Source organism: Ceratotherium simum, chromosome 14 (genome assembly GCF_057802395.1).
Source record: "Ceratotherium simum simum isolate JZ-2026a chromosome 14, ASM5780239v1, whole genome shotgun sequence".
Taxonomy (NCBI): domain Eukaryota; kingdom Metazoa; phylum Chordata; class Mammalia; order Perissodactyla; family Rhinocerotidae; genus Ceratotherium; species Ceratotherium simum.
This window is the reverse complement of record NC_141913.1, coordinates 46,418,690-46,442,979: the sequence shown is the minus strand read 5'-3', so window position 1 is coordinate 46,442,979 and position 24,290 is coordinate 46,418,690. Positions and strand designations below refer to the sequence as shown.

Sequence of the window (24,290 nt, the reverse complement as noted above, 5' to 3'; positions counted from 1 at the left end):
TCAACCTCGACTCGTCTCTTTCAGCTCACGGGAGGAGGGTAGGAAAACGGCGTGAACGCCCGGGGTCCACTCTCGAATCTCACGCATTCCCAGGACCTTCCTGGGTTCAGGCCCCACCCACGACGCCGTCCACCGTCCCAGCCCGGTGCCCACCCCACTCTCCTCGCGCGCCCCCCGCCCAAGTCCGCCCCACGTGACCCCGCCCCCACGCCCCCGGTGCCTCCTCACCTGAGCCGGAGGCGCCCCCGACTCCCCGCCACCTCGGCCAGCCTCCTCCAGCCCCGGCCCTCGGGCGCGCGGTCCAGGCTCCCGCTGAGCCTCCGCAGCAGCGGCTCCGGAAGGCGGTTGAGGGTCGCGCCGGCCGGAGCGGAGAGCGGCGGTCCCGAGGGCGCGACCGGAGGCGGCTGCGAGGGCGGGGGCGGCGGGGCCTGCAGCGGCTCCCCGCACAGCGACATGTCCCGCGCCGGCGACCCCGCGACTGCCGCTGCTCCCGCCGGCCGCATCGCGGGCCTCGGCCCAGTGCACCTTTCGCTCGCCCCGGCGCCGCGGAGGCAGCGGCGGAAGGACAAATCGGGCGGCGCTGCACCGCGCTGGAAGGAGGAAGCTGCGCTCCCCGCTCCGCCGAGACAGGTTTGTCAAGGGAAGCCGGGCCGGCCGGCCGCGCCAGCCGCGCCGAGGGGGCGGGGCCCGGGCGGGGGCGGGGCCTCCCCTGCGCGCGCGTGCGCGCGCTGCCGCGTGTTTCCCTCGCCCGCCCCGCTGCCGCCCGGCTCGCGAGGCGCGTGCTTCAAACCCGGGGAGGTGGAGTCCTGGCCGAGCAGGAAGGGTCGGGTGGTTGCAGCTGGAGGAAGCAGGGAGGAACTACGCCCGGGCGGCTCCACTACGGCGAGGAAGCTTGCGGCGTCGGGGCTTCCCGAGACTGTGGGAGGAGGATTGCCTCACGCCAAAGACAGGAGCACGCGGCTCTCCTTTGCCGGCCCCTGGCTTCTTGCTCCAGGGGCTCGCTCAGCTGACTCAGTGACTTGCCTGTGACGGGCGACGCCACCAGCACCCGCCTTGGGCAACCTCAGCGGGGGCTTCCTCTTTAGGGTTAGATGTGTATGGCATTGGTAAGGGAAGTGGTGCTAGAGATCCAGATACCTAATGGAAATTGCCCGAAATCTGTGCTTAGACTTTTTTTTTTTTTTAACTGAACTGTGGTGTATTTAAACCTAATCAGATCTTGGAAATGATTGTTTTTAGCAGGAATCGCCTAGTTTCCTCCTAGTTAGACTGCCACGCACAATCTTCGTATATCAAAGAAGGCAGCGTTATAAAGGATGCCATCCCTGGAAGGGTCCAGAATAGATGAAATAAATGCAGACTGCACCTGAGCTCTCTCCCCCAATCTTAGCAACATTGAAGGCCATTGTTCCATTGAAAACCGTAGGGTGGTTTGGGACAAAAACCAGCAAGCAGCTTATGAAGTGTGACCAGCCAGGTAGCCCCCAGACACAAGGCTTCCTGGCCCAGTTTCTGTTGCCATTAGCTTTTTCATCACACAGGACTACGTGTGTTGCTATATGCTATTTGCTGTAGCAATAATTTGGACCCGCAAATTCTCACTACGTGTTGGCGAGGTAGTTGCTGCATACAGTCTCCGCCACATTCTAGCACAGCCTCTAGACAAGCAGTCTCGAGGCTTTTTCATCCAGTGTAAGTTCAAAGTTCAGAATGCAGTATACTGGCTAAGAGCAAGACCTTTGGGACCAGAAAGATCTGCTGGATTCTAGTTTTATGACCTTGAATAAGTTACTAATTTCTCTGCCTCATCTGTTAAAATGGGACTGAAAATATACAATATGGAGTTGTTACCAGGATTAAAGGAGTTGATGCATGTAAAGCTCTTAACTCTGTTTTGCAGAGAGTAGCTATTATCCTTACAAATGCAAAAGCTTATTCATACTCAGTTTGACTTGGTAAGCTTTTCCCAGTCACTTCTGGTGCCTTCCTGTTTTGTCTTAAATCATTGAACAAATATTTTATGAGTTTATTCACTGCAGGTGCCAATTATGGAAGTCAACTCTTCTAGTCTTGATTGGTTTAGTCTGGATCAGTCAAGGCTTCTAGTCTTTTAAAATTGAAATTCAACAGATTTCTTTTTTCTAAGTCTACCACGTGCAAGGTGTTGCTTATGCAGCTTCTCATATGTGCATATGGGTTAAAATGGGTACCTATGTTATTTACCCTGTGAGCATCTATCTCATTTTGATCAGGTGCTGCTTCTTTTTTTGTGTGTGTGAGGAAGAGCGGCCCTGAGCTAACATCCATGCCCATCTTCCTCCACTTTATATGGGACGCCGCCACAGCATGGCTTGACAAGCAGTGCGTCGGTGCGTGCTGGGGATCTGAACCGGGGAACCCCGGGCTGCCACAGTGGAGCGTGCACCTAACTGCTTGCGCCACCGGGCCAGCGCCTGATCAGGTGCTTCTTTATCCAGTGCAGCTCAGCTGGGCGCTGTATTGACCCCTCCCATCCTCTCCTCTCCATCCCCAGGCAGGTGCCTCCCTCACTTCACTCTAGTCCTGGCCCTGTTTGCCTCCTGGCAATTTTATAACCTGTGCGGTCACCTCATCCACCACTCTCTCTCCAACCTCTACCCTGGACTGACATTACACTTTATGACTGGATTTCTCCTCTCAATCAAGTGTTAATATTTTTATCACGTAATTTCACTCCTGTGGTTTTCTTATGGGGCCTAATGGTATAGTGGAAAGTATGTGACCTTTAGAGTTAGCCCTGAATTTGAACCTTGATGCTGCCACTTCTTTGTGGTGTGACCTGAGGCAAGTCACTTCACCTCTCTGCTTCGATTTCCACATCTGTAAAAAGTGGAAGATAACTACCTACTTCCAACGCTTGTTGTGAGAATTAAATGAGAGATAATATATATGCATATATAAAGTGTCTGGGAGAAGTAGATGCAGCATATATTAGTACTCTCAAAACTGTCATGTTAGTGTTGGGAACAACATAATAAACTAATTCAGCTTCCTTTTCTATATCTATTTCTATATTTACGTTTATGTAAAGATAGGAGAAAAACAGAGTGGAGATCTGGCTTTTAAATGCCCTTTAAAAGTTCATACATGTCTATAGCTAATATACGTGGGAGTTCTTCCTCATTAGTCGAGAGTGACACAAATCTTTGTGAATCCAGACAATCTGCAGGAAGCTTGTGGTTTCATTCTATGGAAATTCATTGATGTAATCTTCAAAACTCTCAGAAATCTGGAAACTGACTCAAAGGTTTTTTTCCTTTACACAATTTGACTATAGATGGTACTCTATCTAGAAATGCCAGAACAACATATTATTTCATATCTGGACAGGTTTTCAAAGGCCCGGGGATCCTGCAGGTCCTGGGATCTGTCTACAACAGAGGGAAAGGAAACAGGAGTCTTGTGACTTAAATGGCATTTCTTGTCTTCCACCCTTATTCCATGCCCTGCAGCCTTCGTGACCTCTGACTCAGCCTCTTTGTTGAGGCCACGCTCTTTCACAAGGCTCTCCGCATCCGTACCTGCCCCTTGCTGCTGCCGTCTCCCAAAGGATTAGGGGAGTTTTCCCGTTTCGATTTCAACTTGGGAATAGTGGCTAAGTGTTGCACTTGTATTCCACACCTTTCCTTCATGATGAATCATCCATGGCAAAAACTCTTTTACTTGTCTAAATTCATTCATTCTTCGTTTATTCATTCATTCAATCATTAACAAATATTTATTGGATGCCTACCTTGTGCCAGGCTCTGTGCCAAATACTGTTAAAGGATAGCTTTTATTTGTTTTGTTTTTATTAAGGTTTTTTTTAGAGCAGTTTTAGGTTCACAGCAAAATTGAAGTAAAGGTAGAGAGATTTCCCATGTACCCTCTGCCCCCACACATGCACAACTTCCCCCATTATCCACATCCCCCACCAGACTGGTACTATGAACCTGCACTGACACATCATCATCACCCAAAGTCCATAGTTTACATTAGGGTTCACTTGTGGTGGGGTACATTCTTTGGGTTTAGACAAATGTATGATGACATGTATCCACTATTACAGTATCATACAGAGTACTTTCACTGCCCTGAAAATCCTCTGTGCCCCACCTATTCGTCCCTCCTCCTCCCTAACCCTTTGCAACCACTGGTCTTTTTACTGTCTCCATAGTTTTGCCTTTTCCAGAATGTCATATAGTTGGAATCATACAGTATGTAGCCATTTCAGATTGGCCTCTTTCACTTATTAATATGCATTTAAGTTTCCTCCAGGTCTTTTCATGGCTTGATAGCTCATTTGTTTTTAGCACTGGCTAATACTCCATTGCCTGATGTATCACAGTTTATTTATCCATTCACCTACTGAAGAACTTGGTTGCTTCCTGGTGTTGGCAGTTATGAGTAAAGCTGCTATAAACATCTGTGTGCAGATTTTTGTGTGGACATCAGTTTTCAACTCCTTTGGGTAAATACCAAGGAGCGTGATTGCTGGCTCATAGGGGAAGACTATGTTTAGTTTTCTAAGAAACTGCCAAACTGTCTCCCAAAATGGCTGTATCCTTTTGCATTCCTACCAGCAATGAATGAGAATTCCTGTTGCTCTACATCCATGCCAGCATTTGATGTCGGTGTTCAGGATTTTGGATGGGATAGTATTTTAAGAAAGTTAAAATCATGACTCTCAACAAATGTACAATGAACATGTGTCAAAGATTTTACTTAACACATTAGTGAACAAGGGAACCAGAAAGGTGTTACAACCACTTCAAAGGAGAATCCAAAGATGAGATAATTATGTAAGCCCAGCAAGATGCTGAAATGAATTAGCTTAACAGATGCAAAACTGGCTTCTTCCATAGTGGAGGAGGAAGATAGATTGAACCTCCACTTGACAGAATTAATTTATTTATAATTAAGAATTATTTGCCTTACTATCAGTTTTCTACAACTTGTGTCTCTCAAGAGTAGCAAAACAGCCTAGTCAAAGACAGTGAAGGCATAGATAACCCAGATAGATAATCAGGAGTCAGATACCCACCGCAATTCAGTCTGTCAGTTTTTTCTTACCATGGTTAGAGCACAAGATTGACTTAATCCAATCTCTGCTTGAGGCAAGAAAGGGAGTGGTGAGTACTCTGTTGGCAGCAAGAAGGAAGTGTGAACATACTGAGGAGAAAGTACCATGTGGAGCAGCGAGAGAAAAAATATTCCTCACATACAAAGGAACTCCCATGAGGCTGTCAGCGGAGAGTTTAGCAATGCTTTATGAGATGGAAGACATTCCTGTGTGCAACACACTCACGTAGATATGGCCACCTTTCCTTCCTGTTCAAGAAAACATATCTGAGCACTAGTATAATGATAGGAATAATACTAGGTTACATGATAGATATGGCATTATGATAGGAAAAGTCTTAAATCAGGTCTAATTTATTATCTACAAAGCAAATCATTCAGAAAGTCTGATACTTAAAAGATCAGTACTAACAAATCACGAGGGACACATTTCAACTGAAGGTAGGAACTGCAGTTGAGGTGATATTTCTCATGGCCATGAGACTCTTTGTTGGGGTTTTCAAAAGGGTACTAACTATATTAATCCATGCAATAGTCTTTTAACTTTGTGACAATAACAACTGCATTGGGCTACAATGCAATTTATGAAGAAAGTCATTCAATAATGTTTACCAAGTACTAATAAGTACTCTTTTTTTTTTTTTTTTTGTGAGGAGGCTCAGCCCTGAGCTAACATCCCTCCTCTTTTTGCTGAGGAAGAGCAGCTCTGAGCTAACATCTATTGCCAGTCCTCCAACTTTTTTTCCCCAAAGCTCCAGTAGATAGTCATATGTCATAGTTGCACATCCTCCTAGTTGCTGTATGTGGGACGTGGCCTCAGCATGGCTGGAGAAGCGGTGCGTCAGTGCGCACCCAGGATCCCAACCCGGGCCGCCAGTAGCGGAGCGTGCGTACTTAACCGCTAAGCCACAGGGCCAGCCCTAATCAGTACTCTCTTAATGTAAGAGGGATGCTGGCCAGTGTTCCTCATCTTTGGCTACACATGAGGGTATATGGCAGCTCATCAAAAAGTTAAACATGAGCTTTAGCAGCACATATACTAAAACAGGAACATAGAGAGAAGATTAGCATGGCCCCTGCACAAGGATGACACGCAAACTCGAAAAGCGTTCTGTATTTTTTTTCTTTTTTTTTTGGTATCTATATGAAATGATGGATATTAATGAAACTTAGGGTGATAATCATTTCACGATATATGTAAGTCAAATCGTTATGTGTACATTCTAAACTTATACAGTTCTGTATGTCAATTATATCTCAATAAAACTGGGGCAAAAATTTAAACATAGAATTACCATATGATCTAGCAATCCTGCTTCTGGGTATATACCCTCCAAAATTGAAAGCAGGGCCTCAAACAGATCCTTGTATACCAGTATTCATAGCAGCATTATTCACAATAGCCAAAAGGTGGAAACAACCCAAATGTCCATCATCAGATGAATGGATAAACAAAATGTGCTATATACATCCAATGGAATATTTATTCAGCTTTAAAAGGGAAGGAAATTCTGATACATGCTACACCATGGATGAACCTAGAAAGTATTATGCTAAGTGAAATAAACCATTCACAAAAGGACAAATACTGTATAACTCCACTTATATGAGGTACCTAAAAGAGACAAATTCATAGAGATAAAAAGTAGAATAGAGGTTACCAGAGCCTGTGGGGAGAGGAGAATGGGAAGTTATTGTTTAATGGATACAGTTTCTGTTTGGGATGATGAAAAAGTTCTAGAAATGGATAGTGGCAATGGCTGCACAACATTGTGAATGTACTTAATGCCACTGAATCGTACTTAAAAATGGTTAAAATGGTAAACTTTTTGTTATCCATAGTTTACCACATACAAAAAGAATCACCCTGGGAACCTTAAAAACATACTGATAACCTGGGCCACAGTCCCCAGAGACTCTGATTTTAATTGGTCTGTGGTGGGGCCCAGGCAACAGTAGTTTTTAAAGTCCCTCGAGTGATTCTAATGTACAGCTAGGCTTGAGAAGGGATGCTTAATCTCCAGGGCAGTGGTGCTGAGCCTTGACTGTACATTGGAATCATTTGGGGAGTTTTAAATTACACTCATGTCTAGGTCTCACACCCAAGATTCTTATTTAATTGGCTTAGGGATGCTGCCTGATCATTGAGATTTTTTTCTTAATTCCCCATATGATTCTAATATGTAAGGCAAGGTGAGAACCATTGCTCTAGGGAAAGGCCAGGATCTCTACCTTTCATTCCACTTCTGGAGAATGAATATTTCTGTATGTCAATGATGAAGTCAAGGGCATGGTGCGGGAGGGACTTCTGATGAGAGTCAAAGGGCCAAATTGTCTAAGGCCACTTGATTCTTTCTCTTTGAGTCAGAATGTTTAAAATGGGAGAAGCAAAGAAGACCAGTAGAGGGCCTAGGAGAAAGGAGTGAAGATTGATCTATAAGGCTTACTCTTAAGGGAGAAAGCCTCTTTATTCTTCTTCTAGGCATCTAGCTCCTACCAGCTTTTAATATGGGCATTGCTCCCACTCTAGCCCCAATCCCCATTTGAATTCCTCTCCCTCCCCAGGAAGGGCTCAGAGCTGACCTGGTCAGCCAGGGTTCCAAAGAGCTAGGGCTGTTAAGAGTATCCCAGTCAAGGGACCATAGAGCTGATGCATGAAGAATTAGCCAGTTTACCTTTAAAGGACCATCGAGATGGTAGACATACACCATCCTCTGATTGATCCTGACTTACCTTCAGCCAATCTTTTATCCTTGGTATTTGTATTGTATTTGTATTCTGTTCTTCTGTATAAATGCTGGCTCATTCTGCTTATTAGGTCCTGTTGCATCCTGCCATCTTGTTTTGGAATATCTTGCCCTAGCCCTAGCCCCGTGGAACCAAGGCAACTAGACCAGGGGTGAGGTGGGGATTAGACATACAGCTGAAAGGCAATGTGAGATCAGGGCGGCACCTCAAAGACAGGAAATATGGAGAGAGCAGATGAGGCCAGCTCTGCTTTAGGCCTTGAGGTAAAGTAGTGGTTCCCCATTAGTATATGCCATCTCATCAAGGCAGCATCTACCATAAGGATTTTGGCTGATGACTTACCTAGTGGTAAAGAGAGTACACTTGCCTGCAATGTCCCCTACATAATGTGCCCTTCTTCCATATATACATCCCTTGGGAACCAAGCCGACATTGGCAAGGAGATTCAGGATTCCAGATCCTGGCTATCCCTTTTTTTTTTTATTAATTTTATTTATTTATTTATTTTTTCCCCAAAACCCCAGTAGATAGTTGTATGTCATAGCTGCACGTCCTTCTAGTTGCTGTATGTGGGACGCGGAGAAGCAGTGAGTTGGTACACGCCCGGGATCCGAACTCGGGCCGCCAGCAGCGGAGCGCGTGCGCTTAACCGCTAAGCCACGGGGCCGGCCCCTGGCTATCCCTTCAGACAGCTGATAAGGGACACAAAATATAAAACAGAACCCATATTTTCTAGGAGTCTATGATCTTGTTGAGGAGATAAATTATACAAACATGAAAAATTGACAAAGCAAGGTTTTGAACCTTAGGATTTCTGCATTGTTGGTGTGTGTCGTTCAGTAGTTTTCTAGAGACTTTTATCGAAGGCCTAGAGATAGACCAAGAGGAAAGAGAAATAACCTTCTAGGATTAGGAATGGTGGTGTCAGAGAGTTAAAGGAATCTGACCAATGAAGGAATGATTATTTCCTGGGTAATAATGGTATAATTTATATTTTTTAAAACACGTGACCACCATGACCATTGCTGGTTAACGATGTTAACCCTTTCAGGTGGGCACACTCAGGAAGAAAGGTGGTAAAATACGTTTGTGCTGGCTCTGCTCTATGCCTCCGGAGGTGACCTGTCCTCAGTTTCATGGGGTTACTTATGGAGGGACCTTAGCAGGCTCTTCACAAGGTGTTATTTGCCAAGAATTGATTCAAAGCTCCTGATTGCTAGGGCTGTCCATTCAGAGTCTGGGAATTCCTCAGCGTGGTACCCCGAGGACACATTGGTGGGTCAAATGGGGGGTGTGGACTAGACGCTTTCTAAGTCCCCTTCAATCTTGAGGTTCTGAGTGGAAGGGCATTAGGTCCCAGAGGGAGGAGAGCACATGATCAAAGACTAGCCTTGGGGGATGATCTCTGCCGCTCCAGGATTGTGGAATACTTCGAGTTAAGCAAACTAACATGCAAATAAGATTTATTTGTGTAGGGCAGAGGGGCAATATTTAAATGCCTGACAGTTCAACTTGTAACATGTTATATGCTAAAATTAGATGTTGAGAATAGGCATGGCTATTTCAGGAGAATAGACACAGTATTAAATTAAAATGTGAGTAATATTTATTTGTTGGGGGAAAGGGGAGAAGAAGGTACATGTTTAGCTGACCAACAGTTTAAATCATAATTAAGGCCTTTAAACGTTCGTTATGTGCCATCTTTATATGCTAATTATTAATTTGTTCTGTAAAGCAATGTCAATGAAAACTTTTCTTTGAAACATTTTTGTAGGAGTCTAGTTGAAATTATGAGTAAAAGGGCATTTATTTAAAATATTCCATAATTTAAGCTTTTCACTAAGTGACTTTAATGATTTTAATGAGGTTTTATTTAATAAAATTTAATAATGGCTTTTGAGGTTTTAGTGAGGCTATATAGATCAGAACTCTGAAGCTCCTGGAAATTTTTATGGTATCTTAATAAAGATAACCAATAATTGTTTCATAATAATGAGAATAGCTTGCCACAAGTACATGTGTAGTCACCTGTTTAACACTATAATCATGGAATGTCAGCCCTAAAGAGCACCTTAGCTGACCTAACCCAACACCTTCAATTTCAGACAGGAGCCCTGTGGCCTAGAGAGGTATTCTGTCTCTCCTTGAACCTCTATCATAGTAGTTTTCAAAGTGTGGTCCCTGGACCAACAGCATCAGCTTTTTAGAAATGCAGATTCTCAGGCCCCACCCCAAACCTACTGAATAGAAAGTCTGGGGATGGGCCCAACAATATGTTGGCATAGCAAGGCATAACAAGCCCTCCAGGTGATTCTGATCTATGGTCAAATTTGAGAACTTCTCCCCTACACTTCAGCTTTAAACTATCTTGGGGCAATAACGTCTCTTAGATCTCTCTCAGCCACATAGAGAAATACTTCCTGTTTTATGTCTAAATTTATCTCCTTAAAGCTTTGAAGGGCGTGGCACACATCTTCACAAGTGTAGAGACACTTCTCTCCATTCTTTTATGGGTAACAGTGCAGGGTGGGTCTCAGCAGAAGGGGAACCAAGCTGAGAGGGGGATGAAGACAGAGCTGGCAGTGGGCAGAGAGTGGGGAACAAGGGGTGATCTTCACCCCCTCCCCATTACCATTATTTGATAATTTGATAATCCAAGATCCACTCCAAAGAGGAGCATGGCACAGTTTAGTCTGGGGTGTGAGTTTTTAAGACGAATAACACTGAATCAAGGGAGTACAGAGTAGGGGAAGACTTAGGAGCAATGTAGTAGAGACAGTGGGAGTCTTGAATACTGGTCAACATTGTTCCAGAAATTGTCTGAATGAAGCGGGATAGAATAGAGAAGGGTCCTGCCCTCTGGGAGCTGAGTATTGACTGACAAGCTAAAAAAGGCTGCAGATGACTGGCTGTGATTCAGGGCAGTAATCTACTGCTCCCCACCCACTCCTGCCAACCCAGTATTAGTGGTGAAATCTGGGGATTCAGGATGACCAAGAGATGAGGATTCAGGATGCCAAGGAAGCCATGTAGGTGGCCTGACTGTTTTTCTAAGGTCTTCACAATGCTGTTTGGAAGGATTGTGCAGTGGATGGTTACTGTTTTGTCTGCCTAGAGTAGCACTCTTCTCAGAAATATTGCTTCCCAATGAGTGGTTCAATGGAAGCCCTGGTTTCTTACCGTTCTGCTTCCTTAACTCAGTGATTGGCTAGAGGTAGGCATGTTCCCCAAGCTTGGCCAGTCCTGGGGATTTCTGACCTCCAACCAGATGAAGAGGGTCTCAGGCTATCTCAGGTGGCAAAGCTGTGAAGTATGAATCTGAGCTGTTTGGTGGCCATGTCCTCACTGGCTATGTGGAAGAAGCTAGTCCGTGGTGGGAGAAAGTGACTGATACATTGAGAGAAGCAGAAATGAGAGATGAAGAAAGGATTGGTGGTGTTCTAGTCCCTGGTTGTGGTCATCCCTGAGGCCCAGCTCACATCCACCTTTCCCGAAGTTCAGTTGGCTGAGCCAACAAATTCCCCTTTTTGCTGGAGGGGAGGGAAAAAAACCCTTTTCCTCTACCCTCTTCCGTTTATTACCTGGGGCCTGCAAATTATACAGACTAAAGGCAGATTAACAGGAGGAAAGGTTTATTTTGACTTTACAGGGGAACCATCAAAGGAAGTAGCTGGCTCCTTAAACGCTTAAAGCATTATATAACTAATTTAATAGAAGAAAGGGAGAGGGGAGAAAAGCCTTCTTAGGGAAGAACAAATAGGTTTCTTTAGGAAGGGCAAATGGGTTTTTAGGAGAACAGATGGGAGATAAGAAAGTTCGTGATAATGTTTGTCTACATCAGTATGAACGGTCTTTCCATCTTCTTCAGCATCATAATAGTCCCCTGGATAAGGGATTTGGGGTGTCTTTTATTCACATTCTCCTTTCTGGGAGTGGATTTACCCTAAGGAGGAGTTTATGGCAGCCTTATTTCCCAGAAGTTACTGCTTTTAGTCAGATAAGGGAAGCTCCCAGAAGGCATTTTTTTTTTTTTTTTTTTTTGCATCTGTTGAATCTCAAATGTCTTCACCTTACCCCCAATTTGTCCTTCTAGGTACTGTCTAACTTCACAACTTTCTGTAGATGTTTTAACTAGTACAACACCCAGTAGAGGTTTTTAAAAATAATTATTTTATTTTCCAAGTGGATAAACAAATCAATTCATACTATTTTTTAGACTTCATTTTCTTAAAGCAGTTTTAGGTTTACGCCAAAATTGAGAGGAAGATACATAGATTTCCCATATACCCCTTGTCCCCACACATATATTGCCTCCCCTGTTATCAACATCATGCACCAGAATGATACATTTGTTACAACTGATGAACCTACATTGTCACATCATAATCACCAAAAGTCCATAGTTTATCTTGAAATTCACTCTTGGTGTTGTACATTCTATGAGTTTAGACAAAGGTATAATGATGTATATCTATTATTACAATATAATACAGAGTATTTTCGCTGCCCTAAAAATTCTCTGTGCTCCATCTGTTCATTCCCTTTATCTCATCCTTGGCAACCGCTGATCTTTTTATTGTCTCCATAGTTTTGCCTTTTCCAGAATGTCTTATCATTGGAATCATACAGTATGTAGCCTTTTCAGATTGGGTTCTTTCACGTAGTAATATGCACTTAAGCTTCCTCCATGTCTTTCCAGGGCTGATAGCTCATTCTTTTTCACACTGAATATTTCATTGCCTGGACGTACCACAGTTTATTTATCCATTCACCTACTGAAGGACATCTTGGTTGCTTCCAAGTTTTGGCAATTATGAATAAAGCTGCTATAAACATCCATGTGCAGGTTTTTGTGTGCACCTAAGTTTTCAACTCCTTTGGGTAAATGCCAAGGAGCATGATTGCTGGATTATATGGTATGAGTATATTTAGTTTTGTAAGAAACCTCCAAACTGTCTTCCAAAGTGGCTGCGCTCTTTTGCGTTCCTGTTAGCAATGAATGAGAATTCCTGTTGCTCCACAACCTGGCCAACATTTGGTATTGTCAGTGTTCCAGATTTTGGCCATTCTAATAGGTGTGTAATGGGTATTTTCTTTTTCTTTTAATATCATCTGTTTGGTAAATCCTGCATTTAAGTAATTTTGTACCTTTTTAGAATGTGGTGTCTGTTTCAGGGGCCTTAGCTGAACATTTCATTTTAACATCATGTTACATTTATCTTCCTTAACTTGGCATTTTCCCAAGCTCACTGATATCCACAAACTTGTAGATTTTAAAGCTCACACGTCTTCATTATATATAGCAATGACTTGGAAGGGCTATTACCTTTCTTCCTTTAGAAGCGTTTCCCTTTATTGCTACTCTTCATTTACTATCATTGAGCCAACACTGAACCCTTGCACGTTCTTTAATCTCATGATGACTATGTGTCTAGAAAAATTCACTTTTAGGAAAATTTTGCCAAAAAAATTTATCACTGTAAATAATTTACATCTGCTTATTTGCAGGACATTAATGAATTATGCTTTCCTTTTTCTGGATACCATGTTACTATTCACTCTATGGATTGGTTATTATTGCATTTAGATGTTCCTACATTTTATGACTGATTCTACCAAGGCTGTCGTCTGGAACAGTTATTTATTTTGCATGGAAGTCGTATTGGCAGCTTGACAGCCTTTAGCTCAGGGTAATTTGTAACATCAGTTTGACCACTAGTAACTCAACTTCATTCCTAGCTGTTGTGGGAGATCAAGATTTGGCCACCCTGAAATATATCTCTTTACCTGGATTGTTTTCTCTTATGGACATTTGACCTCCCCCACTAACTGCCTAAAGAATTTGACATAGTAACTCCTTCCTGGAACAGATCTTCTATCTGATGGCTGTAATATAATGTAAAATAGATGTTACAATAGAAAAGGCACCAACAAGCCCATCTTATGTCTCTCTGGCCACATTCTCTGGATGGCCCTTTGAGGAGTTGCCAGACAAACATTTACATTTATAAGGGAGATCCCCATTTGTAAAGGTATCTCCCTCTCTGTATTGGGAAGAGGGGGGATGACCTCATTTCTAGAAACTTATCAATGTGGAAGGTGAGGCCTTAAATCTGCGTAATAACCTTACTCTTGTTTACTGCGCGTTAGTGGTAATCTCCTGTAACTGACTCTCCCCACCCCCAACATCCTCCTTTGTCATTGGCTGAACATGGTATTTAAGACGAGAATTTCTGCTATTGTGTGGAGAAACGCAGTGTCCCTGCTTTCTCCCATGTATACATGTTATTAAACTTGGTATTATTTTCTCCTGCTAACCTGTCTTGTTAATTATTTGGCCAGCCATAAGAACCTTAAGGGAAGGGGCAGAGGGGGATTCCCCCTCGTCCCCCACACTGTCCTCAGAGCTCTTCAATGGATACTGCCTAATTCTGGTGACTTAATATTCAGGTGATTTGTCAAGTGAGTTTTAAATAGCTCCTGTTTAATTGAATGCTTTACACCTACTTGCTTCAAAAGACATTTGGGGACGAGAATGTCCCTAAAATATGGAATAAAGAAAGACTAAGGCAAAGAAGCTTAAATGCTCCAATCGTGTCATTCCTGAATGCACATTTGCACTGCGTTTATCTAGTAAAGAATGATATAACATGGACTCTAAGTTTTGACTGTAAACTTTTGGTTTCACCCTGTTGTTTCCTCCCTTTGTGGTTAGCCACTTGGGAGGGGATTTCCGGAGATGCAGGTTATATAGTTTGTTTCCCAAAATATTTTGCATTGTTTTGGGTGAGAAAATGTATTGCCTACTCTGTAATACCTACGTCTCAGAGAGCTAATATGACTGATAGCCATGATCACGTGATCATAATTTGTCTCAGTGGGAGAGGAGGTGCCTCTATCATGACACAGTCTTTCATAAGAAAAGTTTTAGAAAATATATTCTTTTTTATTTTGGTAAAATAAACATAACATAAAATTTACTATTTAACCATTTTTAAGCATACAATTCAGTGGCATTAAGTTCTCAGTGTTGTGCAACCAGCATGCCTAGCCCCAAAAATTTTTCATCATCCCAAACAGAAACTCTATATCCATTTGATAATAACTCCCCGTCTTCCCCTCCCCTAGGCCCTGGTAACCTCTGTTCTACTTCCTGTTTCTATAAATTTGCCTATTCTGTGTACCTTATGTAAGTGGAATCATACAACATTTGTCCCTTTGTTTCTGTCTTATTTCACTTAGCATAATGCTTTCTGCGTTCATCCATATTTTAGCATGTATCAGAATGTCATTCCTTTTTAAGGCTGAATAATATTCCATTGTATATATATAGCACATTTTGGTTATCCATTCATCTTTTGATGGACATTTGGACTGTTTCCACCTTTTGGCTATTGTGAATAATGCTGCTATGAATATTGGTATACAGGGATCTCTTTGGCTCCTACTTTCAGTTCTTTCAGGTGTATACCTAGGAATGGAATCTTATGGTAATTTAACTTTTTGAGGAAATGAAGAAAGGAAAACTTTCGAGGTATCATATTTTTTCTTCACTAACCACAAATTGGCTCTGCAGGCCCCAAATGTGATGTGACAGAATGTCTCAGAATACACAACTGCCATTTAGAACCATGAGGTTTGAGGTCATGGGTACACCCCCACAGCCTGTGAAATGCTCTAGAAACTGGTTTGGTTTTCCTGGCACAAGGCGTGGTGGGGGGAGGCAATTCACTTTGGGGTATCTGTCTGAACCCATGATATCTCATTAGAGAAGAGCTCCAGTTCTTTTCCCAAGAGGACCCTGATTTTCAGGACAACTCCAAAACTAACCCTGTATCCTTGGATTGATCCAGATTGGGGCCTTTCTAGAACTGGACTAAATCCCAGAGTTGTTCCAGGCGAGACTAGAAAACCACTTACTTCTTCCTAAACTTTCAAATCACATTCATCACGAAGTCCTGCCAATTTGTATTTCTCCTTACCTTTGATCCCATTTTCTTTCCATCTCTACTGCTGCCATCCTAGTCCAAGTTACCCTCATCTCTCTTGTGAACTCTGGCAATAGCACTTCTTGTTGGTCTTCCCTCGAGCACGCTTGTTCTTCACACTGTAGCCAGAATGATCTTTTTGAAATTCAGATCTGATAACGTCACCAACAGGAATATGGTGGAGGGAGACCAGACAAGATGATTATAAAGTTCATATGGAAAAGTAAACAGATAACAACCAGGAAGTTTTTGCAAAACAAGAGTAATAAGAAATGACCAGCCCTATCAAATATCAAAATAGATTTAAAAAGCCATAAGTACTAAAATGGTTTTACATCAGCAGATGGATAGGCAGATCAGTGAAAGGGAATACAGAACCAAAAAAGAGACCTAAAGTAGATGAGAACTTAAATTATAATGAAGATGGCATTTTGAGTCAGTGAAGAAAATTTGATTTTGACTAACTGGGTGTTGAGACAAATGGGAAAAAAATTGTTTCCTTAACTCATGCATTACACCAAAACAAGTTCCAAGTGTATCAAAGATTTAGATAATATTTTTAAAAAATGAAACCATAAAAATACAAGAAGAAAACTCAGGAGAATGTCTTCCTGCCCAGTATTCTCTGAAAAATTCCCACCATCCCCACTGATTTTAAGAATTCAGGGAACTCACAGTACCAAAACAAATGAGTGACATATGAGTTCAAAGATGGCGGTGCAGTACTGTTGGGTTTGGAGCTGCCAGGAGGAGGGTGCCCCTGAAGTTGAGCCATGAAGGAGGTGGAAGAACAGGTGTCAGCAAAGATATGACAGGAAAGATTAATATAGAGAGTTTGGGGAAAAACAAAGAGATGGGCCTAGTTGGGATGCAGAGTGCCTATAGGGGAAGAGCAGAGTTCAGTGAAAGCATTTCTGCCTATGAATCAGATATTATGGTCCTGGGAATGAGCTCTTGGACAGTCCGGCTTAATGCCAGTATAAAATATATTTTGTTTGAGAAGTCTCTGAGGTGCTGACGACATATGCCACTGACAATCTATGTCGTTGATGAAGCTCTGATCCATACACGTTACCAATGGACTGAGGTGAGAGTATGGCTGAAACTGAGGAATAAGATAAGTTGAGGAATCTGGGCAGGATGAATGTCTGAATTCAAGGCCTGCACCCTCCCAACAGAAGAGCAGAATAATCCAGAAACAGGACCTACATTTTCTTCAGAATTTTCTTCTGGGTTGGCTTCATCACAGGACAATAGAAGACTTAGGAATGTCAGGCTGAGGTGTTTTAGCTTTATTTCATTGATGATGGGGAATCCCAGAAGATTTATAGTCAAGGGAGTTATGAAAAACAACAGTGTTCCTAGAAGATTGGTCCAATGGCTGTCTGCTGGCAGCCTCAGTTGGTGGTGGCTGTGGTGCTGGGAAGTGGTGGTGATGGTGGCAGACCTGGAAAGAGGAAGTTGGTAGGCTATTGCTGTGGTCCCATCACTCGGGGGTGGGAGGAGGTAGGCAGAATAAAGTGGACTCAAATTAATACTCATAAAAGAAATGAATATGGAGAAGTGCTAACATGTTAACGGGTTCTTATGTTATGTTATATTATTACTATCACATGCACCCACACTTGCAGATCGAGATAGTTTTTCACCCTGGAATAAAGTTCTCTTTTTGTCCTCAGGAAGACAGGTTTGGACAACATATGAGAAAGAGGGCTGTGAAATATAAAGAGAAAGAAGGGCCATGTTTTCAAGGGGGTAGTCACAAGTCCTCTCATGGGGGCAGCAAAGATGGGAGTTTGCTGGGCTGGCAAAACTGAGCCCAGAGCTCAGCCCCGTGAATCTTTTACACCACGAAGGGGATCTAACTGCATGAGGCTTGGACAGGACTTTGGAGTTCGAGAAAGGGAGAGAGGGCACTGGGGATAGACGGTGTTTCAGAAAGCTGTGAGTTGGAGGGAACCTCCTTTGTGAAATTTTGCTCCAGGTAAGGAACTTATACTTTTCCTGCTGATTTATCAGTTAGAATTGATTGGTCTCTTAACTGACCATGTAACTATAAAAGTAAATGGTAGGATCAGGAGGCATAATATTTTGCCAAAAAACCTGACTTAAGATCAGGTAAGTTTTACTATGCTTTTAAAATTAATGTTATTAATGCAGAAGCTTGGGCATTCAAGTCTTCAGGGCTAGCTGACCAGCAGGTAACAGGTGTAAAAGAGTTACAGAACTCCTCAGAGTGCACTGTTTCCCCTGCCACCTTTACATTCGTTGGAGGACAGGCTCATGTGTTGTCTTGTTACATAAGGGAGCAGCATAATAACACTGTCACCCGAGCAAGTGTCACACGAGGTGGCTGGTGATAATTCTTGTCTTAGACTTTTGGCTCTCTGGGTATCTGTCATGAGGAATATCATGTTCAGGAGGATTTATTCACTAGGTATCTACTTCTTGGGCTCATGGGAATTGAAATCCGAAGTAATAATTCAAAGTCACAAATTTACCAAGTAGGTCTTAGGCTTTTTGATATGACTCAAGAATAAAGGTCAGACAAAAGGCATCGAGATTGGAAAGGAGGAAGTAAAATTATCTCTGGTTGCAGATGACATGATCTTATATGTAGAAAACCCTAAAGACTCCTCAAAAAAACTGTTAGAACTAATAAACGAATTCAGTAAAGTTGCAGGATAAAAAATCAACATGCAGGGCCAGCCCCATGGCTTAGCGGTTAAGTGCGCACGGTCCACTACTGGCGGCCCGGGGTTCGGATCCTGGGCATGCACCGATGCACCGCTTCTCTGGCCACGCTGAGGCAGCGTCCCACATACAGCAACTAGAAGGATGTGCAACTATGACATACAACTATCTACTGGGGCTTTGGGGGAAAAAAAAGGAGGAGGATTGGCAATAGATGTTAGCTCAGGGCCAGTCTTCCTCAGCAAAAAGAGGAGGATTGGCATGGATGTTAGCTCAGGGCTGATCTTCCTCACCAAAAAAAAAAAAAAAAATCAACATGCAAAGATCAGTTGAGTTTCTATACACCAACAATGAACTATCTGAAAAGGAAATTAAGAAACAATCCCATTTATAATAGCACCAAAAAGAATAAAATACTTTGGAATAAACTTAACCAAGGAGGTGAAAGACTTGTACACTGAAAACTATAAAACATTGATGAAAGAAATTAAAGCAGACACAAATAAATGGAAAGGCATCTTGTGTTCATGGATTAGAAGAATTAATACTGTTAAAATGTCCATACTACCCAAAGTGATCTGCAACTTCAATGCAATCTCTATAAAAATCCTAAAGATGTTTTTTACAGAAACAAAATAAACAATCCTAAAATTCATATGGACCCACAAAAGACCCTGAATAGCCAAAGCAAGCTTGAGAAAGAAGAACAAAGCTGGAGGCATCACGCTTCCTGATTTCAAACTATATTACAAAGCTATAGTCAAAACAGTGTGGTACTGGCATAAAAACAGACACGTAGATCATTGGAACAGAATAGAGAGCTCAGAAAGAAACCCACACGTATACAGTTAACTAATTTTTCACAAGGGCATCAAGCACACACAATGAGGAAAGGATAGTCTCTTCAATAAATAATGTTGGGAAAACTGGATATCCACATGCAAAAGAATGAAATTGGACCCTTATCTTTCACCATATACAAAAAGTAACTCAAAATGGATTAAAGATTTGAATGTAAATCTGAAACTGTAAAACTCCTAGAAGAAAACATAGTGGAAAAGCTTCTTGACATTGATCTTGCAAATGATTTCTTGGATATGACTCCAAAAGCACCAGCAACAAAAGCAAAAATACACAAATGAGACTACTTCAAACTAAAAAGCTTCTGCACAGCAAAGGAAACAATAGAGTGAAAAGGCAACCTATAGAAAGGGAGAAGATATTTGCAAACCCATGTACATTTATACCTCAATAAAGCTGAAAAAAATTAAGAAATAATAAAGTACAAATAAATTTTTTAAAAAGGGATAGGCAAGGGATCCATTAATTGTTTTATTCTATTTTTAAAAAAGGTTTACTGAAGTATAATTTACATAAAATTCTCCTGTTGTTAGTGTATGATTAACAATTTGTAGTATATTTATAGTTGTGCAACCATTACCACAATCAGTTTTAGAGCATTTCCATCATCCCAAAAAGTTCCCTCATGTCCATTCGCAGTTAATCCCCTCTCCCACTCTCAGCCCTAGGAAACCACTGATATGTTTTCTCTCTATAAATTTGCCTTTTTTAGATATTTCATATAACTAGAATAATTCAGTATGTGGTCTTTTGCGTCTAGCTTCTTTTACTTGGCATGATGTTTTTGAGTTTCATCCAAGGTGTCCTAAAATTCATATGGACCCACAAAAGACCCTGAATAGCCAAAGCAAGCTTGAGAAAGAAGAACAAAGCTGGAGGCATCACGCTTCCTGATTTCAAACTATATTACAAAGCTATAGTCAAAACAGTGTGGTACTGGCATAAAAACAGACATATATCAGTTGTCCTTTCTTTTTTATTGTTGAATAGTATTCAATTTTATGGATGGATGTATCATAATTTGTTTTATCGATTCACTGACTGATGGCCACTTGGATTGTTTCCAGTGTTTGGCATACAGGTTTTTGTTTGGACATGTGTTTTCATTTCTCATAGGCAGATTCCTAGGAGTGGAATTACTGAGTCATATGGTAAGGATATGTTTAATGTTTTATGAAACTGGCAAACTGTTTTCCATAGTGGCTGTCCCATTTTTCATTCCTACCAGCATGTATGAGGGTTCCAGTTTCTTCACATCCTCATGGACACTTGGTATTGTCTGTCTTTTTTATTATAGCCATCCACTGGGTGTGTAGTGGTATCTCGCTGTGGTTTTAATTTGTATTTACCTAATGACTAATGATGTTGAGCATCCTCTCATGTGCTTAGTAGCCATTTGTAGCCATTTGTGTATTTTCTTTGGTGAGATGTCTATTCAGGTCCTTTTGCCCAGTTTTTAATTAGGTTATTTGTCTTTCAATTTTTGAGTTTAAAAGGTTTTTAAAAAATATATATATACATATACATTCTGGATACAAATCCCTTATGAGATATATGACTTGCAAATATTTTCTCCCAGTCTGTGATGTGTAATGATGTCTTTTGAAGCAAGAGAATTTTTAATTTTGATGAAACTCAATTTCCTAATTTTTGCTTTTGTGGATCATGCTTTTGGTGTCATATATAGGAACTCTTTGCATAACTCAAAGTCACAATTTTCTCCTATGTCTTCCTCTAGAAGTTTATCATTGTAGCACTTACATTTAGGTCTATGATTCATTTGGAGTTAATTTTTGAGTATGGTATGAGGTAAGTTTCAAAGTTCAGATTTTTTGCATATAGATATCCAATTGTCCCAGCGCCGGTTATTGAAAAGACAATCCTTTCCTTCGTTGAATTATCTTGTTACCTTTGTCAAAAATCAATTGACATATATGTAAGAGTTTATTTCTGGACTCTCAATTCTGATACATCTATATAGACTATTCATCTTTATGGTAGTGTGCCAATTATCACACTGTATTGATTACTGTGGTTTTTTAGTAAGCTTTAAAATTATGTAGTAAAAGTCCTCCAACTTTGTTCTTTTTCAAAATTGTTTTGGCTATTCTAATTCCATTGCATTTTCATATAAATTTTATTTTATTTTATTTTTTTTTGTGAGGAGGTCAGCCCTATGCTAACATCTGCCAATCCTCCTCTTTTTTTTCCGAGGAAGACTGGCCCTGGGCTAACATCCGTGCCCATCTTCCTCCACTTTATATGGGACGCCGCCGCAGCATGGCTTGCCAAGCGGTGCGTCGGTGTGCGCCCGGGATCTGAACCGGCGAACTCTGGGCCGCCACAGCAGAGTGTGCGCACTTAACCGCTTGCGCGACCAGGCTGGCCCCACCATATAAATTTTAAAATCCATATAAATTTAATATAAATATAAACATAAAATATGTTTAAATATATTTTATAATATAAAATCCATAAAATATAAATATATATAATTTATAATTTTAAATTATAAATATAAAATATATATCCATAAAATCCATATAAGTATAAAATCTATAAAAATCCACATAAATTCCATATAAATTTTTGATAGGGATTGTGTTGAATATGTAGATCAATATGGAGAGAATTGCAACCCTGACAATACTGAGTCTTCCAATCCATAAACATGGAATGTCTCTCCATTGATTTAATCTTCTTTTATTTTCATTTCAATGTTTTACAGTTTTCAGTATACAAGTCTTCTTTTAAGTTTATTTCTAAGTATTTTATTCTTATTGATACTATTGTGAATGGAACTGTTTTCTTAATTTCATTTTTGAATTGTTGTTGTTAGTATATAAAAATACAATTATATCCTGTGACTTTGCTAACCTTATTTATTCGTTGTAGTGGTTTGTCTGTTGAAACCTTGTGATTTACTACATACAAGATCTTATCATCCATGAATGAAGACAGTTTTACTCCTTCCTTTCCAATCTGGAGGCTTTAATGCTTTTTCTTTATTGCCCTGCTTAGAACCTCCTGTACACTGTTGAATAGATGTAGCAAGAGTCACGTTCTTGCTTTTTCCCTGACATTAGGGAAATAGTAATTCAGTCTTTTACCATTAGGTAAAATATTCACTGTGGGTTTTTTGTTTTGTTTTGTAGATGCCCTTTATCAGGTTGAGGAAATTCCCTTCTATTCCTAGTTTGTGAGAGTTTTTTTTTATCATGAATGGATATTGTATTTTGTTAAATGTTTTTTCTGCCTCTACTGAGATGATCATGTGGTTTTGTCTTTTATTCTATTAACAGTGTATTTCATTGATTGGCTTTCAGATGTTAAACCATTCTTGCATTAGTAGAATAAATCCCAGTTGGTCATGGTGTATACATTGCTCATTTCAGTTTGGTAATATATTGGTAAGGATTTTTGCATTTATGTTTTTGAAAGGTATTGGTCTTTGGTTTTAATTTCTTGTGATGTCTTTTTCTGGCTTTGGTATCAGGGTAATGCTGGGGACACTCAGAGAGTTTCTATTGACTGCTTTTTTCCTGTGTAAGAGTACATTGTCCTGTTTCTTTACATGTCTCATAATTTTTTGTTGAAAACTTGAAATTTCAGATAATATATTGTAGTAACTCTGAATTCCAATCACCCTCCCCCCACAAGGTTGTTGTTGCTGTTTGACGTATTCATTAGTTAGTTTAGTAACTTGCCTGAGATAAATCTGTGAAATCTGTCTCCCCCAAAGTATGTGGACACAGATATTTCTGCTCAGTTTTCTTTAATTTTTTTTTTTGCAGGGAAAGATTCGCCCTGAGCTAACATCTGTTGCCAATCTTCCTCTTTTTTTTTTTTCCCCAAAGGCTTAGTGCTTTGGTTGTATATTCTAGTTGTAAATCCTTCTAGTTCTTTTTTGTGAGCTGCAGCCACAGCATGGCAACTGACAGACGGGTGGCGTGGTTCTGCAACCTGGAAGTGAACCTGGGCTGCAGAAGCAGTGAGATGGCCGCTAGGTCATCAGGGCTGGCTCTCTTTAAATTTTTTTAAAGCTTGGCTTCCTAGGGTCACCCCTGTGTCTGCATAGCCTAATGGTCAGCTAATCATTGGACAGAGGTTGTGCTCAAATACCTTGAGCCAGTAAAACTTCCATCCTCTGCTGATGTGTCTGTGTGTGGGTAAGGGAATGCATTTAAGTTTCAGCCAGCTTCGAGTCTGCCCTGATATTTGCTTTCTGCAAGATCCTTTCCTGTCTCCTCTGTGCATGCTGGGAATGTGTGGATGGATAGCTGGGTCCTCCCTGGTCTCCACTGCACATGCTTGCAGCCTCAGCCAGACAGATGCTTGCCGCAAATCCAGTCCCATCCTTAAGCTAGTAGAGCTGTTTTCCTTCTCCACTCATCTGCTGCCTAGAGTTACTTCCATTGATAACAATGCTGGGCATAGCTGTTGTCCACTGCTCCAAATCCAGGGAGCCCCCTTTGACTGTGGCAGTGAAAATGCCAGTGCTCATAGCCTGCCCTGGCAGAACCTCTGTGACACTGGAGCTGGGTGGGGGAATGGGAGCAGCTCCAGGCAAGAATGCTGTAGAGACTCACTGTTAGTACCTAAAGTTGAGAAGTTTTTCAATCACAAATGCTTCTCCGATTGTTGCATGCCTTTGGTTAATTTCTAGAGCACTACAAGGGCTGTTTGTCTATATTGTCCATCTTTATAGTTACTTTGGGGGAAGAAGATTTTCCAGCCTCCTCATTCAGTTACAGCTAAAAGTCCTAACTCCCATTTCATTCTATTTTTAATGGGGGAAACAATCTAGAGTCTTCAAATCAGAAGCCTAACTATTACACCCTTATCAATCTCTTAGTTGCAAAAGGTGGAAGCACCTAAAGCTAGGAAACTTAGAATCTT

The 24,290-nt window shown here is 41.4% G+C and overlaps 2 protein-coding genes and 1 non-coding gene across 5 annotated transcripts in view; 2 read left to right on the top strand and 1 right to left on the bottom strand.

Moving 5' to 3' along the window:
• The window catches only part of MALT1 (MALT1 paracaspase), a 61,926-nt gene extending 61,409 nt beyond the window's left edge, over window positions 1-517 (bottom strand). For all 3 annotated transcript variants that reach the window (XM_004422580.3, XM_004422581.3, XM_087439277.1), the window contains exon 1: window positions 229-517. In XM_004422580.3, the coding sequence (XP_004422637.1) occupies window positions 229-503 (275 nt within the window). In that variant the 5' untranslated portion in view covers window positions 504-517. The remainder of the gene's footprint in view (window positions 1-228) is intronic.
• A 54-nt stretch (window positions 518-571) lies between these two features.
• Window positions 572-24,290, top strand: part of ALPK2 (alpha kinase 2) — a 153,056-nt gene continuing 129,337 nt past the window's right edge. Inside the window, exon 1 of the mRNA XM_087439276.1 lies at window positions 572-630. The gene's annotated coding sequence lies outside the window, so the exon portion shown is untranslated. The remainder of the gene's footprint in view (window positions 631-24,290) is intronic.
• On the top strand, window positions 6,120-6,221 carry LOC147915327 (U6 spliceosomal RNA). The gene has a single exon (XR_015554351.1). It is a non-coding gene; the product is annotated as a U6 spliceosomal RNA (small nuclear RNA).